Here is an 18,033-nt window from a genome sequence, read left to right on the forward strand (position 1 = left end):
CATTTTAGATTATAAAAATCTAATAAATCATGTTTCTAAAATAAATAATATCTTGATACAATAAATATTTAAAATATGCAATCAAAAGATAATAAGTTATCATAAGAAAGGTATAAAATTAAGTTCACACGTGATTCATGCTGAGAGCCCCACAAATTGGCCAAAGGCTCCAGTTATTGACTTTTTGAAGACCGTGAAATAACTTATGATTTAACTCTTCAATATCTAAAAGATTATTATTCTTTTCTTGCGTCTATAGCGAAAAACCAAACATTTTTTGTTTCATAAATATAAATGATATTTGGATATAGTTAGAGGGACTCTAACATCTTATTAGGGATATAAAATTAATTTAACTTTGGATTCTGTTTAAGTCAATTTAAATTTAAATTGTTTATGAAAACGGGTTTAATCATTTTATTTGAATTTGACTCATTTGATTTGAGTTTAAATTTGAGTTCAAATTGTTTAAATCGAATCCAATCATATCCAAAATCTCTTATATAATTGTTGTAGATTCAATTGATTTAATGGTTTCATACTATCAAAATAACAATATCAATTTAGTTTGATTAAATTAAAGTGATATTAAATATACATTTATAAGAAGCACTAATAATAATTTGTTATTATATGATTTTATATTATTTAATTTCTAATTTAAAATAATTTGATCATATAATAATATATTATTATTTATATGTAGATTAGTGATAAGTACATATAGTTTTTATTGTTTCAATGAAAAAAATTGATTTTATAATTTAGATAAGTTAAATTAACTCTAACAATAAAAGTAAATTAGGGGAATAAATTATATATTTAAGAGTTATCGACCTAATCTAGTTAATGTTGCGATTTCTATATTTTAAATATATCATGATTCGATAGATTATAAAAGATAATATCAATTCTCTTAACTTTTTTATTATATTTTTTAATTTAAAATTTTTTTTAATAAAATGATATTTATTGATGTAAAAGCTTTTATTTATTTTTTATTTTTAAAGTGTATATGATTCATTTAATTTATTTTTATCGAGAATGATTATTGGAATCAGAGAAACTTTTTAACTAATTAAATAGTAAAAAAAATTCAAACTTTCATTTAAAAAAATTATTAAATATAAAAAATTTAAACAACATACAGTACGGAGGAAGGGGAGGCGAGAAGGGAAAATAGTAAATGATTTAATAATTAAAATAAAAAACATAAATATATTAGTGGATAAGAGTTGTGTAGAGAGAATAGGTGGGTGGGACCCTCAATACAAAGAATGTGACACGATTCATTTTTCTTTTTTAAAGGCATGAGCTTTAATTAAACAACACTTGAAAACTTCTAAGAGAAATGATTCTGCAAAAATGAAAAAGAAACAAAGAAGGAGAGAGAAAATGGCGGGGCAAAAAAGAAGAGGAAGTGAGAAAATGGTTGGGAAAAAGGAAGAAGCAACGAAGAATGAGTGATACTTTTAAAAGGCATGAGCTGTAAAAACACACTTGAAAACAATATAATATGACTTTGACTTACTAAAATATTCTTTTATTTAATATTTAATAATTAAATATTAAAATCTGTGTCATATTTTTCTCTCCATTAGGTATTTTTTTATTAATTATTGGATTGATTAATCAATAAAATTTAAAAATTTATTATTTTTAACAAATTTATAATTTATAATTTATTTTTAATATAAATTGAAAATATTTTATTTTTAATTTTTAATAACATTAACTCTTGAATATATAATTTTTTTACCTAATTTATTCACACATATTTGGAGGTGATTTACTGTTTCATGACTTGGTCATTTTTCATGTATAAATATCATAGCGCTCGTCTTTGAGAGTACAGTTCACACTCGCAATTACAACTTTCTTTCCAAATTTCCCAACCCAGGTAAGTGTTTCAACCTGTTTCTCTTTGTTCTTTTATCTGATGGAGTTTTATTTAATTAACTTTCGTATCTCTTCAAAGGGATGTCTAATCTTAATGAAGTGAGGATTCCCGTCGTATCTCTTCTGCAACAACAGGCTGGTTGTTAGTTTTAAGAGGAAAACTGCTGTAATTATAATTGAGGAAAAAACACAAAAAAGATTATGGAAATTTGTAGAAGTAGGGAGCTGTTATTTTAAACACACACTTAAAGACAAATAACAATGCCTATTTATAGGCTAAAATTAAACAACTAGCTGTTATTTATTTTGACTTTTATTTATCAGCTAACAACTTAACTAATTTGAGAGATTTTTAGAGTATTTTCCCGCAACAGATTTTGAATCATATCTCCAACACTGGTCTGAGTCCATATTACGTGACAATGAATTCTTGCATATTATATTATTTTATTCTCCCATTGTTTGAGCATTAATTACATGTATGATTTATATCATTATGAGATAATACAGCACCTGCAGGAAATGGTTTGAACGAAGAAAAAGAGAAGAATAGGAAATCACCTCCTCCTCAAGTTTTTATATTTAAAGATGTACTTGTCTTCGAACATACAATCCAAATCTGTCACTGTTTAACCAGGGAGGTGGGTTTGTCGTGAGTTTCATCCTCAGATCCACTGACGAGGGGAGATTAGTATTGAGTTTATTGTGAGTTCAGTCTCTAGATCCCCAGATAAGTGGAGGATTGTTAAGTGATCTAGGGAGGTTCGTGTTGGATTTGTAATGAGTGTGATTCCCGGATCCCTAGATAAGGGGATGATAGTTAACTATCTCACATTGATTGGGTGTGAGTATACAAATAGGAGGGAAAACTGTAAGACTGCTAATAGCACTTCATGGAGCTCTAGATAAATGTTATCAATGGCTGAAAAATAGTTCATATATGTTCAATATTACTCCATATATCAAATTACGTCAAAACCAGCTAATGAATTTGTTTTTATATATAAAACTTTCTTTTTTTTTCACCTTTACAGATGATAAGAACATGCAAGAAATACTGCGTAACGCTGCATTGAGGAATGATGGGGGGATTTTTAGCAGACGCGGCCAAGAAATTGCAAAACATGCAACTGATAGTTTAACAGAAAAGGATGACAACGCTCTCCACATCGCAGTTTTAGCAGGTTCTTCTAATTTCATTACTAATCTGCTAGAATATATGGACCCGAAAGATTTGGAAAGGCTAAATGGCGACGGCAATACTGCCTTTTTTCTTGCCGCTAAATATGGAAGGGTTAGAAGTGCTGCTGCGCGGATGTTAAGTATGAACAGAAAGTTGCTATCTATCCGTGGAGAAGCTGAAATGCTACCAATTCAGATAGCAGCTGAGAAAGGCCACATAAGGATGGTGGAAAGCATTTATGATGTAGGTTATCAGGGCCCTAATTCTGAAAATTTAAGTGAAGAGGATTGCAAGAAATTGCTTCCCAATCTAGTTTGTATAGCTGATTTGATCGGTAAGTATCCTTTACACATGTCAGAATGTTAACCTTTTGTCACTTGTAAGGGTGGATTTGATTGAATTAGTAGCTAGTTTGAGTTTGGATAAAAAGTATAACATTCCATTCGAGTTTGAATGCAAACTCTATTAATGGTTTGAATAATATTATTAGTAAGATGAACAATATCATTGATAAGATGAATAATATTATCAAATAATCAAATGAGCTGATTTGAAGCTACTAAGTTGAAGTTCTAACTTAAAATCGGCTTATTTCAGTTGAGTTGTAGATTCAATTAAATGAGTTTGAATGAGATCCATTTCATTGGTATCAAATATATATAACATGTAACTGTTTTGATATTGATTGTTATTTTCTAGATATTGCGTGGAAATTGCTACAGGAACACCCGAATATAGTCGATACTAATATAGAAATTGGAAGGACGACGAGAGATGAAACATTTTTGCATGTCTTAGCTCGAACACATTTGATCTCTCTTGAGTTGTCCAATCAAAATGAGGAAACACTAGTCCAGATATTCTTCCAGATATTCTTCAACAAATGTTAGTATCTCTAATCCTTTAACACTTTTTTATTTATTCATATATATTGTTTTCTTGGGTTTTATTATATAAATTAGAGTTTTTGTATGTTTCCGACTGGGAGAGGGGTTAGTGCATAAATGCGAGAAAAAGTGGGAGAAACCCTCCAACAAGTGGTATTAAAACCCAGTTTACTCAAAAGTTTACAAGAATGGCCAGTTAATATAAAATCAAACTAGTAGTTCGTTGCTCTTTATTTCACCCAAAAAGTTTGGTAGAGTGACTAGTTGACGTAAATATCAAACCAATAATCCATTTCTCCTTTACCGAGTGAGTCCTTGACGTGAAAGTCCAATTAAAAGCCCATTACTTTCCTTTTGTTGGTTGTAAGGAAGGAGTATCAAAGGTCCGCCATACTAGAGAAGGTTATCATACTCAATAACACTTAATCATTCTTTAATTTTAGGTCTTATAATAAGGATCTTTTGCAGCATAGATGGCAGTAATGTAAACAAATTCTAGCTAACATCTGTCGACCGTATCAAATTCGCAGCATCGCACATAAACAAGTGTCCCCATGAAAAACTGCCCAAGGAAGCGCTGGATCTACTCAAACACTTTTTGGACAAAATAAATCGTTCTGACGAGTGGATGGAAAAAGTAATAGTTGACGCTGTCCAACACGAAAACGTTGAATTTTTAAGCTTGATTATTTGTGACTATTCTGGGTTGATGGATTGCACAAGAACAGCTGGCTTAATATTTTCCAATGCTATTTCAAAGCGTCAGAAGGATATCTTCCGACTGCTAGATGATTTACATCCATCATTTTGGGAACACATAGTTGACTACAGAGATTCTGAAAAAAACAACATCTTGCATTTGGCTGGAAAGTTGAGCCCACCTGAACGGCTCGATGCTATATGTGGAGTAGCTCAACAGCTACAGGAAGAGTTGAAGTGGTTTAAGGTAAAATTTTACAACAGTTACTATATATATATATTTCATTTCTGTGCACTAAATGATAATGTTAAATATAGGAAGTGAGTGAAATGGTGGCTGTATCTAAAGCTTGTGAGAAAAATAAAGCTGGAAAAACCCCAAAAGCCTTATTTGATGAGGAGCACAAACAATTGAAGGGAAGGGCCGAGCAATGGATAAAGGGCACTGCAAAGTCATGCATGATTGTGGCAACACTTATTGCCACTGTGGGTTTTGGTGCACCTTTCACAGTACGTGGTGGGACCAATGAAGAGTCGGGAATGCCTCGTTTTTCCAGTCAACTTTCCTTCAGAATTATCTTATTTGCAGACACAATATCTGTGGTATTATCCGTGTACTCCCTTTTAATCTTCTTAGCTGTTCAGACTTCCCGATATGCAGAAGAAGATTTTCTTCTGGAGTTACCTAGGAAGTTGGTGTTTGGACTGTTGACCCTTTGGCTATCAATAGCAGCAATGATGGTGGTGTTTTGTACAAGTATTTTCGTTGTCTTCAAAGTTGATATTATTTGGGTTCAAATTCTGCTTAGTGTGAGCGCTTCTTCACCAGTCTTGCACTTCGTCAAGATGAATAGGCGACTCTTGTACGATGTAGTGCGTAAAACCATTGAAGTAAATTCTATTTTGAAGGAAGAGAATGAAAGGGGAGTGTATACATGTCTTGAACATTCTAGACGTTGGTTGATCTCATGGATCACATGTAAAAGGGGACGGAATACATGTCATCATCATTCTACACGTTGATCGAACTCATGGAACTCATGTAATCTGTAGCCATTGTTGTATTTGTGTATCATTCATGCCTCCAAAAGATAATGAAATTATGGTCCAAGCCAAATATTATGAACATTCTACATTTTGATCGAACTCATGGAAGTGACATTAGAGAGTTGACTGGTTATACAAATTAGATGTAACGGTTAGCCATGTTATCTATTCGCAAAACCTATACAAACAACAAGTCTTAACAATTTTGTGATTCACTTAATTACTATCACATGCTCATATGGGTAAGGATCATTACACAATCATCTCTCATTTTTTTAATGATAATATGATCTTTGTAACTTTCATTTTAGTTGAGTAGATTCAATGTATTAGAATTTTGACATATATTTAACGCAATTTAATCAACTAACCATTCCTTTGATCTTATAAATGAAGAATTATACATAGCTAAAAGAAACAACTTGCTTTTATTTCTTACAGTCACTCTTCCAAATTCTAGACAAAATATAAAATATCATAACTATTGATGTCGGCTCCTGAGCAATAAGCAAACCACTTTTAAAATGTTTTTGTTTTCTTTGCAAACTAGTAAGATCATATCCCTAATCTTATGTATTTCTCATTTATGTCATCTTGTGTATCATCATATATTAAGTATTATTTTATCTTTGATTTAAAATTATTCAATCGTATAATGATATATCATTTGTATACTTTAAAATTTATACACATATTTTATTGAAAAATAAAATCAAAATTTGTGCATAAACAATACGCTTATTCTAGATGAGTCAGGTATAACATGTTGTTTTACCAACCTATATATTATTTATTTTAGATATATAATCTTACTATTGGGTCTTGTGTGTTTTACTTTTAGGTTTTATCAATATCAGATTTGTTTGTAGATGATGTGAGATTTATTTAAGAGTATCATATTCATTCTTTCCAAGAGTTTGTCTTACCATCAGTTAAGAAAACATGGCAAAGTGATTGTGATACCACAATCAATGCAAACCAAATTACTATAAAAGCAAACACCGAATTTATGTATAGAAATCTCGAGGAGATGAAAAAATAACGGAAGAAGAAACTTGCACTATATTGATCAAAGTTTACAACTAGAAACTTTTTTCTAACAAATTAGAGTCTTATTTATAATCTCTTCCACGGAAGACAAAAGTGAGTGCCCCAAAGCATACAAATGTTGTCTTAGTCAAAAGAATCTCTGTTGGTCAAACTCTCATTTTCTTTTCTCTTTTCTTCTAGCGGAAAACCCTCGCTCTTTTCTCTCATGTGGTTTCTCTTTTATATATAATTTTCCTTGTTCTTGTTGTTTTCGGCAGCATACGGTTGCTCTTGCTCCCATTAGGGAAGCCTTTTTAATTAACAAATGAGATCACTTTTTTCTTGCCTTTCTTTGTTAATTGCATTGCATGTGACCTCGTACAGCATCTGATCATGGCGTGTTGATGAGATATAACTTAATCTTATTTTACTTTTTGTGATTGACAGTAATGAAAACGCCAAACCCAACCACTTATTCAGAATATGAAATAGAAAAAAACTCAAACTCTGTCCCTTACTAATTGGGGCATAAAAAGACTTTCATGTTTCTTCACCAAATTATTTCCAAATGTTTTTCACACCCAAACTATAATCAAAGATAATTTTTCATGTTCTTAAATATGAAAAGTTTAATTTCTCATTAGTTAACTGCATTTATTTAGACTGTTTATTTATTTTTCTTCACCGCCACCACCATAAACACATTCTTGTATTTGTCCGGCACTAGTCATTAGATTGATGTCTCCATCATCTTAGTCATTTGACCCATGGTTTTAAAAATTGGATTGGATTTACTAGTCCAATTTATTCAACAAGGTAGAAACTCAGGTTTAACCCAATTAGTGGAAAAAAAATTAATTTTTTTCTAAACTTTATTATTGGGATTTTAACCCAAGACCTAATCTATTAATTTTGGGCATGTATAATATCAAATTAAATTTATTTATATATTTAAATGGTTCATATTATATATTAAATAATTAATTATATAAAAATATTTTGAATATTATTTTTAAATAATTAACTGATTCGAGCACCAATCAAATTATCTAATCACTGATTGATTATAATGTCTATTTCATGGCGTCGACGTTTGATCTAGTTATAAGAACACTGATTTGGCCTATTTTTGTATAAATATTAATCTTCAAGAAAATGGAATGAAAGTTATAGTGAAGCTAGACTTTAAGCTAATCTATCTTCTTAAATCATTCAGTTAATTGTTGTTATATTTCTCTTCTCAATCACTCCAACCCTAGTTTTACATTCCCAAAATACCATTTTAATCTCTCCAATTTTTCCATCCTTAATCCATGGATGTCTCTTCAAAAGATTATCAATGAAATGTCAGAATCTACGAGGAATTAAAAATAGATTGTAGTAACTTCACCTCTATTCATTGAAGCCCTCGTTGTGGTTGATAGAAAGCTCATTCTCAAGGCCATCTAATGGATTATCTTCCACCATCCCTTCGTCATTGCGGCAAACCCATTGTCGAATAACTGATCTTCCTCCTAACAAAAACCTATCCATTTTTTCGCTAAACCCACAACCACTAGGGATGGATACGAACTAGACTGATCTCAAATACTATTTAACAAGAGTTTGATTTGAATTTGTTGAGCCAATATTAAGTTCAATTGGAATGAAAAATGGTTTAACTCGATTCAGTTTGAATCTGACTTGAGTTCATAGCTTGATTTGAATTCATAACTTGAATTTAACGATCAAGTTCGTGGCTTTATTTAGTTTTTACCAAAAATATTAGTTTTAAAAATAATATTGCTGAAGATGAAATTAACCAAATATATATAACAAACAAAGTCTTAAAAATACTGCTAAAGATGAAATATGGTGCACCGCTGATAGCAACACAATGGTGTGTAATCAGAGTTGAACTCTTTCTCGATGAACTAGAGAGATAGTTAGAAGGAAGATCCAGAGGAAAGAGATGGCAATTGATTTAAGCTTTAGGATTGTTTTCTCATTTCTTAATTGAAATGCAAAATAATTTTATAATATGCTAACTTTCTCATTTCATGCAGGAAAAATAAAAAAAATAAAATTATACTGTTCATTAACCGGAATCACAGTTGGATTTTAATTATATTATTTATATATAATATAAATACGATTAGAACATAATTTTTTGTTATCTATGGTACTCAAATTGCGTATTATATCATGTATCAAAAACTTAGTTTTGTATATCATATATTGAATATCGATTTGTATTGTATAATATAACTTTAAAAAATAAATAGAATATTAATAAAATAATAAAAAAATCAAATTGATACATTATCATTTTAAAAAATATCACAAATACTATTGAAAATTTAAAATTTCTTATATAAATCTCACTAACATCATCATTTTCTCTAAAAAGTGTATTGGTCTGTATCTATAATATATATCATATCATATGATATTGTATTAATTCGATACACTTTATATTATATATTGTTTTATTCATATATCATATCGTATCATAGAATATCGATAACTATGTTGTTAACACTTTGAGTAGGTTATTGACTACATTATCAACCTTTAAATAAATGTCCTATTCTACAACTATGAGATAAACTAATTTGCCAATTAGAGCTGCAGAAAATTAATTGTTCACATGATCAAGAGGCAAAGTTGCAAAAAATTTATGTTAGAAAGCCACATAGGCAACAAAATTGAATTTCATTTTTAAATTTGAAGACAAAGACACTTTTTAGTCGAGTATATAATTTTAATAATTTGAATTTTAATAATTCAAGATAAAGACATTATATTCACAAGTTGGGCTTTGGATCAAGAAGAATGTACAGTTGCCCGACGAATGATATGCAAAGACATCTAACTTGTATTAGTGAGGCACTAGAGCAGTGCTACATTTCATGCCAGCAAAGCTGATGACAAAAGCAGAACAAACAAAAATGTTACCACCGCCAAAAGAAAAGTAACGCAAATGATGGTTACCTGGCCAAATGAAGAAAGTTGTGGCTATAGAGATTGCAAGTGGCATTCCTTAATTTAGTAGTATATGAAAACTTGGGGGCATTGGTCATTTGAAACAAAGTTTAGATAAAAAAAAAAATCATGTCATCAGTCCAAACTGCATCCATCGTAGGAGCACAAATACAGGAAATAAAAGTAAAAAAATCAACAAAAATTATCAAGTAGATTCATAGTGGACCCAAAAATTTCACGTTTCTAATTCTTTGAATTTAGTACCTCACTTCCCCAAATCCAAAAACTAGATTTTTAGATGTTCTGTGAGGTCATATTTTAAAGATATTGTCATTGCCACCTGGTACAGTGAAGGCTGGAGCAAACATCGCTGTGGCAATAAGAGTTACAACAACCATACATGAAGATGCTGTGTCTTTCATCCATTTTTCCTCTTCTCGTACAAGCTTTCTATGCTCCACTGAAAACAGTATCTGAGGCATCTGACCCTCCGAATTTTACGTTTCTCTGTAAGACAGTTGAACAACCTTCTTAACTTTCTACAATTAATGCCAAAAGAATAGGTCATTAGGATTCATACATAGTTATTCGGTGTACTAATGGATAAAAAAAAAAAAAAAACAATTGGTCTGTCATGATTATAATTGGTTTAAATGAATCGTATCTATATGATAACACTTTAGTTTGTTTGTATTTGTTAGTATCTAACCGTTTGTGCAAGTTTTGTAGTTGAAAAGTAACTGACCTTGAACCAATGCAACTCTGGCCTAAGTAGCAGAGTTGCACCCGAATAAATTTTGAGTCTATCTGGAGGGGCAAGCTTTCCAGCCAAATGCAACATATTATTCTTATTTTCATCTTTGTAAGTGGCTGTCAGATCTTTATGAGCACTAATCTCATGAATCAGATTAAAAATGTTTTTCTACGATGCATCACTGTGTTAGGAAATATGTTTCGACTATGATCATCGATTTTCCAAATAAGGGCTGGATACATTGGAATCAATACTTTTATGAATTCAATATTTCCCATCTCTGCGGCTGTAAACAACAATCATGAAGGTTTCCGAATCAATTCTCCAATTTTTTCAAGGATTGCCCTGAAATGTGGAACTCAATGATACATATGTGAGTCAAGGAGAAAAATATAGCAATGGCAGTGAGAAATTAATGGCCAGTGATGGAGTTACTAACAAGAGTACATGCACCTTTGCCACATTCCAAGTTGACTTCCTCATAAAAATGCTGAAGGCTTCCAAGCCAATACATGAAGAGCCGTCTCTCTTTTCTCATCTCGAGCTGCAGCCAATTCAGGATGTTTTTAATCAAGTCCAAAGCCAAATCTGTCAAAAATTAACTCAAGCTAATTCAGAGTTGTGACAAAGAATGAGATTTGATGAAAACTATAAGAAAGTTGTGAAGGGAAGAGGTGAGAAACCATAGACTCTGCATTGATGACTGCAACAAGAAGCTCAATACGATCTTCTTCATTTAGATACTCTTGCTGGGTCACAGAAGAAAGATACCAGGGCATTTCTCTGTGGTCTAACAAAGCAGCCAAACACAAAGGTGTAGCTCCCTTGCTGCCTCAAATCGATGGCAACCTTTTGTTCTTATCAGCCATTACCTCCGCAATCTTTTTGATTCTAGAGATGGCAGCAAAGCAGAGAGCTGTATTGCAAACCTTGTTCTGCAGTGCCAGGTCTTCAGGTGTCATGATGTTTACAAGCTCCTACACAAATATTGTATGTCTAGCTCCAACAGCTATGTGCAGAGCAGTCTCCAAGTTTCTTATGATCCTAGCACATACTGCTTGTGGATTCAAAATAAAAAACTCTCTTGCATATTTCCAATCACCTTTAGAAGCCGCATTATGCAAAGGAACAAAAGCAGTAAAGCAATTCCTTTTGTACATCTTCTGCAAAAAAAAGGTTAGCTGGACTGTTTTTTGCTTTCATTATATAAATAAGAAAGATGTTGGATATATATGGATATCCCAAATCACTTGGGATGATAAGACAACACTGGTTACATAGCATATGAGTATCCCAAACTAACAATATTTTGAGAACGAGTCAAACGATTAAACCAAGATATTACAAAATTGGAAAGAAAGTTGCAATAGCATACCTGACTTCAAGAAGGGATGCATTTATTAGATAAAAGGTCGATGTGGGCTTTGCTCGTTGCTCTGATGATTCATGGTAACTCTACAGATCACACGACCACTATGTTGGCGACGCATCATTCAAATTTCTGCCCTATCAACTTTCGATGGTCGGATAAAGGCCTACCATGGTGGTGACGAGTGATGGAGAACTAGAGTTCGATTCCTAAAAGGGAGCTTGAAAAATAGTTACCACATCTAAGGAAGACAACAAGTGCACAAATTACCCAATCTTGACACGGAGAGATAGTGACAATAAAAAACCATATCGGGCTCTTTAAGCTTGGTAATTGGAATGAGTACAATCTAAATCCCTTAACAAGGATCCATTGGAGGGCATGTCTGGTGCCAATAGCCACAATAATTCCAACTCCACTATTTAAGTTGTTATAGTTAAAAAGTTCGTAGTTGAACTTTGGGTTGGGTCAACTGGTCCGCCTCGCGATGTGTACTGGCCGGCTCGTCCCTTCTTGTCCTACTATTGTTGGATAAGAACAAATACTTAGCAATGATCCGAAAATTGTGGAGGAATGATACCACTTAAAAGAGCAGCTTCATTAGGGCATACGAATGTTGTAAGGTTCCTTACATTTTCACTGATCAAAGTCAACTACGGAATGAGGATCACATCAATTTGCTCATCACTTTTATTAACACCAATTTTCACTGTAAGGGGGCGTTTGGTTTGGGTAATGTTTTATTACCAAAATAGAAAGATTACTTTGAAGATAGATTACTTAGAAGATTAATAGGTATAAATGATTACTATGTTTGATAAAATTTGATAAGTATAAATAATTATTGTGTTTGGTTAAAGGTAATAAAAGATTACTAGTAAATTATTTTACTTAAATGCTTTTAAATATAATTATTTTTAAATATTTTTTATATTATTTGTCATATTAATTAAAAATAAATATATTTTATCTCAAAAAATTAATAAATAATAATATAATTATAATAAACTCAAGATTATCTCAGTAATCTTTAAATACCTAAGGTGAAGATGGTAATCAGATTACCACCTGTATTACCTGTCACGTCAGCATTGGTAATAGAATATTATTGTAATATTTTATTACTGATAAACCAAACAAAAAAAATAAAAGATAGATTACCAAGGTAATCTTAAAAGACGCCAACCAAACGCCCCCTAAGAGGTATTATCTATGTCATGTCAGTAAGATGATTTGGCTACCTAATTACACTGATATAAAAGGTAGTATCTTGCTTTACATTGTTTACTTGGGAAGATTCATAAGGTCTTTTGCCCCCACAATGTTTGCTCAAAAGACTTGTAAGAGGTTTTTTTCTTATAAATAGGTTACTTTGTTTTTATATATAATAATCTCAAATAATGGGAACTTAGATAGAATGGCAAAAAGCTATGAAAAAGGAATGTTTAAAAGAATGTCACTTTAAGAGACAATTTTATTATTGTCCCGGAATGATAATTTTATGGGACAAAATTAAAATTTTGTTCCAAAAAATATAGAATTTATTTTTAGAGATAATTTTAATATTGTCCCATAATGTTACCTTTGGGGTGAAATATTAATTTTGTCCCTAATAAGTTAAGATTTATTTTTAAAAACATTTTCAATATTGTTCCAAAGTGATAATTTTAGAGGACGCAATCTTAATTTTGCTTTAAAAAATGCAAGGTTTATTTTTAGAAATGATTTTAATTTCATTCCAGAATGTAACTTTTAGGGACGATTTTATTTTTGTCCCAGAATGATATTTTTTAAGGAAATTTTCAAAGTCATCCAAAAATGATAATTTTAAAGATAATTTATTTTTGTTACAGACTGATAATTTTAGAAAATAAAATCTTAAGATTTCATCTTAAAAAATGCAGGATTTATTTTTAGGGATAATTTTAATTTGGTCCAAGAATGTTACTTTAAGAGATGAAATCTTAATTCAGTCCCAAAAAAATTAAGATTTATTTTTAAATATATTTTCAATGTCGATCCAAAATAATAATTTTAAGGGCAATTTATTTTTGTCTCAAAATGATAATTTTACAAGAGAAAATCTTAATTTTGTCCCAAAAACCTTATGATTTATTTTTAGTGATATTTTTAGTTTTGTCTCATAATGATAATTTTATATAGGATTTTATTTTTGTCTCAAAATAATAATTTTAGAAGACAAAATTTTACTTTTATCTTGCAAAACTTAGAATCCATTTTTAGGGATATTTTTAGTTTTGTCTTAGAATAATAAATTTAAGACGATTTTAATTTTGTTCCAAAATGATATTTTTAGGGAACAAAATTTTAATTTCATCCCCTAAAAATGTAAGATTTGTTTTTTGAGATGGTTTTATTTTCGTTTCAAAATGATAATTTTAAGGAAATTAATATTCATTTTTTGGGATAAAATATTTATTAATAATTTTATTTTTGTCTTAAAATAATTATTTTTTAAGACAAAATTTTAATGTCATCCACCAAAGTTTAGTGTTCAATTTAAAATGATTTTAGTTTCGTCCAGAATCATACATTTAAAGGACGCAATTTTGATTTTAGTTTCATTTTGTCTGATCATTTTATGGAATAAAACTTTAATTTCTTGCAACAAAGCTTAATAAGGGAGTTAAGAATCCTGATTTCATTAAAGTAAACATACTCAGAGTTATATTTTAGGATAAGGAAGTAAATTCAGTCAATAGGCACTTCACTTGTCGTTTGCGCCTCTCTATATGAATGGTGACCCGGTACGAGAAATCCGAACCGGCCCTGCCGAGGGAGCTGATGGTAAAATTGTTAAGCCGGATGCAAAAAGACACTACTCGTGAACGACGTGATTGTGAAAGCGAACACCAAGACGAAGGAGTATTTTATCGAATCGGAGCTGGACGAGCTCAAGAATGCCACTTCAATGCAACAGATAATCCAGGCGGTCAGTATTATTAATTACAAACTGCGAGAGCTCGAGTGCTTTGATTTGGTCATTATCACGCTCGATGCGCGTCCACCGGAGCTTCCAGGTGCGGCAAATGTGATCATCGAAGTTATCGAAAAACAATAGTCCACTTTTGGCCAAATCGGAACTTTCACCAATTGAAATGTATGTAATTATTTATGCATGAATTGTGCCTGTTAGTTAATTCTGACTTTGTTTTTAAGGTAATGGCGTATTTGGTTAAGTAGAAACTTTTGGACAAGCTGAAGTAAAATTGGGTGAAATTTGGAGAAGAAGTGCATAAATATTTGTTGTGAATTGACTGTGTAGCTCAAGCATTGATGTGGCATTGGTGCATAAATATTTGTTGATTGATGGCATGTAAATGTTTATTTTTATAGGAATTTTCAGAAATGAGATCGAAAATTGTGTTACTGAAAGTATAAACATTATATTTGCGTAATTGGAGAAAGCCTTATACAGTTTTTTTTTTTTAAATAATTTATGTGTTTTTTGTAGATACTCATGATGAGATATATTTGTCCCATTTAGGTGTTTTTAGTTCAATTGCCTTGGCTATTCTATGGTGAACTATTATAGTTCACGCTTGTATTGTATCTAAGTGACAGTGGATATGCTTGCCCGTACGATGTTTGGTATCAATACTGTATCATGATCCTTATTTCTTTTATGCCTTTTTACATGATACGTGGATCATTCTTTTAAGTTTTCAACCATTCCTTTCATATTCGGACTGGTCACCTATCATGTAGTGAAACATATCAGACTAACTGGTACTATTCTTTCAAGCATTTGTTTGTGTGGACTCTGTGTCATTTTTCTGATGCCTATGATTATAATATGCATGTAGGTGCTTGTGGATGTAACTGTGATTTGCATATTTTTAGGGATTAATGTTTAGAAGCTTCATTATATAATGTTTTTTGGCACAACTGAGATTATGCTTTCTGATTTCTTGAAATTCATTTATGTTAATTGCTCTAGGTTCTCAATACGAAAGATTCAGGAGATCAGCGTGAAGCCTCTGCTCTTAGTGATGAAGTATGTCACACTCCGCCGATTAATTTATGTATTGTTGAGGACAGATATGACCTTTGAAATACATTGGAAGAAGGTAGTGCCAGGGAGCTTGAGAAACAGGTCAGTTGTCTTCTATTTGCAATTTTTTTTTTGGGTAAATAAATTTCCATACCAGTGCAAAGCCCATCAGTATAGGTGGAACTTTGTATGCACCTCAACTTGTAACCTTTGCTTTTTGACTTCTTTTAGCTGATGTGCTTAAGTGATATTTATTTTGTTTGATATTTTTTATTTTCATCTCCACATGGATAACATTATGGTTGCTGTGTTTAATTTGGAGTGATCTATTATAATACATGTACAGATTTGTAAATTGAGTTACCATCAATTTAAAAGATTATTAGAATCCTCTTATAATATGATATGTTTTAAGTTAAAATAATTAATATATAATAAATTTTGCTAAAATATTGGCAGATTAATTAAAAAATTAAAAGTATATATATGTGTGTAAGTCAATCAATATAAATATTTTTGTAATGAATTCACTTAAATTAATAATTACTGGTTAATATATCATTTTGACATTTTGACATAGTAATAACTTAATTAAAAATTATTGATTGTTTTATTTATTCCACTTGATAATTTTTTTAATGATTGAAAACAATAAATTTTGTTGAGATGTCAATTTTGTTCTTCTATATAATTTAATTTAAAAAATAAATAAAAGTATTACATATTTGAAAAAGTTGATCATTTGACTTGTTAAATTTGAAGCAAACTAAACAAACAAAAACTGTTGGCCTATTAATTGATTGAGATTTGAAATTTATATATAGAACTTAATTTGATATGGGTTAAGTTTTTGTTAACTTTTTATTCAGTACACTAAACTTTGGTGGGATTTGGTGTAAAAATATGAATAAACAATCAAGCAAAAGTGGAGAGTCGGTTTTTTACTTAATTTGTTCAAAAATGCCAAGAGTTTAGTCAACAATATTGTTATAATCTGAATAATGAAAATAAAAAGCAATGTTCTATAAGTATAATACTAGATAAAGGAAAAAAGAAACCTTCTAATAATCAAGGTAAAAAGGACATTTCATCATTTGTCTTTAAAAGATTATATTATCTAAAATATATATTGTTATATCATTTATTATAAATATGTGTGTTAAATATTAGTGTTTATATATAAAAGTTGTATATAAGTGTGTAAAAATAGATAGCGTGTGTAGTAAAATATTATAAGTTCAGATTAAGAGTTGGGATAGAAAGAAGAAAGAATTTGCTTCTTCAACCTGTAATTTTCCCAATGGTTTACCTGTGAATTTTCCACGTATGTTTGTACATTAAAACCTTAATTATAAAATACGTCATACATGTGCTTGCAGGAGCATATTCTTGTGATGAGAATTATTTAAACTTCCTGAATTTGCAGATGACCCTTTCAAAGTCAGTGTATCGAAGCTTCTTTTTACAGAAAGGTCAAGCCGCATTATTAAATATCCACCACAACCAGTAAACCAATTATAATCAATTATATGCAGGCCAATTCTGAAAAGGATTCATTACACGTCTAAGTCTGAGAAAGATTCATTAACGGCCATTGCATATGGGTTTGAATATTTGCAAGTAACTGTCAGTTAAGGTCGATGTCGAATGGAGCAGGTAAGGTTGATATAAATGGGATGAGTTATCAAAATTTGCAAAATGTATTACATGACGTTGGAAAAGGGAAGATCAATATAAGATGGACCATATAAGGTTTTGTTCAATGCAAAATTAGTCAAAATGACAATATCAAGGTGGGAATGAGCCAAAGATGGTGAAATCAATGTGAGGAGTTGGTGTGGAAGTCAAATTAGCACCCAAGATGGGGTTTTTGAAAGCGGAAATTGTGGCAAGGGTTTGGTGAGAAGAAGAGGGTTGTAAATTTGATATTTAGCGGGCTTTTTTTTTCAGAGATACGATAATTTTGAAAAGTGAAATAATTAAGAATAATATGATAATTTATCTTTTTGATACTATGCTATAATTCATTTATGTTAGTGGAATTTGATTTTAGATAAGACATTATGATATATGTCAGTAGATGATGGAAAATTATTGTTATAGAAATATGTGTCAAATATTTGTTAATAAGTGTTTATCAATGATTTTAAAATCAGACCGGATCAACCGGTTCAACCGTTTAAATCG

The 18,033-nt window shown here is 30.7% G+C and overlaps 1 protein-coding gene, 1 long non-coding RNA gene and 1 pseudogene across 2 annotated transcripts; 2 read left to right on the plus strand and 1 right to left on the minus strand.

Annotated features, from left to right (window-relative positions):
- Positions 1-1,847: 1,847 nt before the first annotated feature.
- LOC123227277 lies at positions 1,848-5,803 on the plus strand. The gene is made up of 5 exons (XM_044652013.1): positions 1,848-1,900; positions 2,934-3,416; positions 3,782-3,967; positions 4,500-4,915; positions 4,987-5,803. Exons 2-5 carry the CDS (start codon positions 2,945-2,947, stop codon positions 5,689-5,691), a joined length of 1,779 nt encoding a protein of 592 aa, XP_044507948.1. The 5' UTR covers positions 1,848-1,900; positions 2,934-2,944; the 3' UTR covers positions 5,692-5,803.
- A 4,216-nt stretch (positions 5,804-10,019) lies between these two features.
- Positions 10,020-14,497, minus strand: LOC123226825 (annotated as a pseudogene).
- A 28-nt stretch (positions 14,498-14,525) lies between these two features.
- LOC123228377 lies at positions 14,526-16,161 on the plus strand. Its single transcript, XR_006504673.1, has 2 exons — positions 14,526-14,952; positions 15,793-16,161. It is a non-coding gene; the product is annotated as an uncharacterized LOC123228377 (long non-coding RNA).
- The last annotated feature ends 1,872 nt before the right edge of the window (positions 16,162-18,033 follow it).

This window comes from Mangifera indica, chromosome 10, assembly GCF_011075055.1.
Source record: "Mangifera indica cultivar Alphonso chromosome 10, CATAS_Mindica_2.1, whole genome shotgun sequence".
NCBI classification, from domain to species: Eukaryota; Viridiplantae; Streptophyta; class Magnoliopsida; order Sapindales; family Anacardiaceae; genus Mangifera; species Mangifera indica.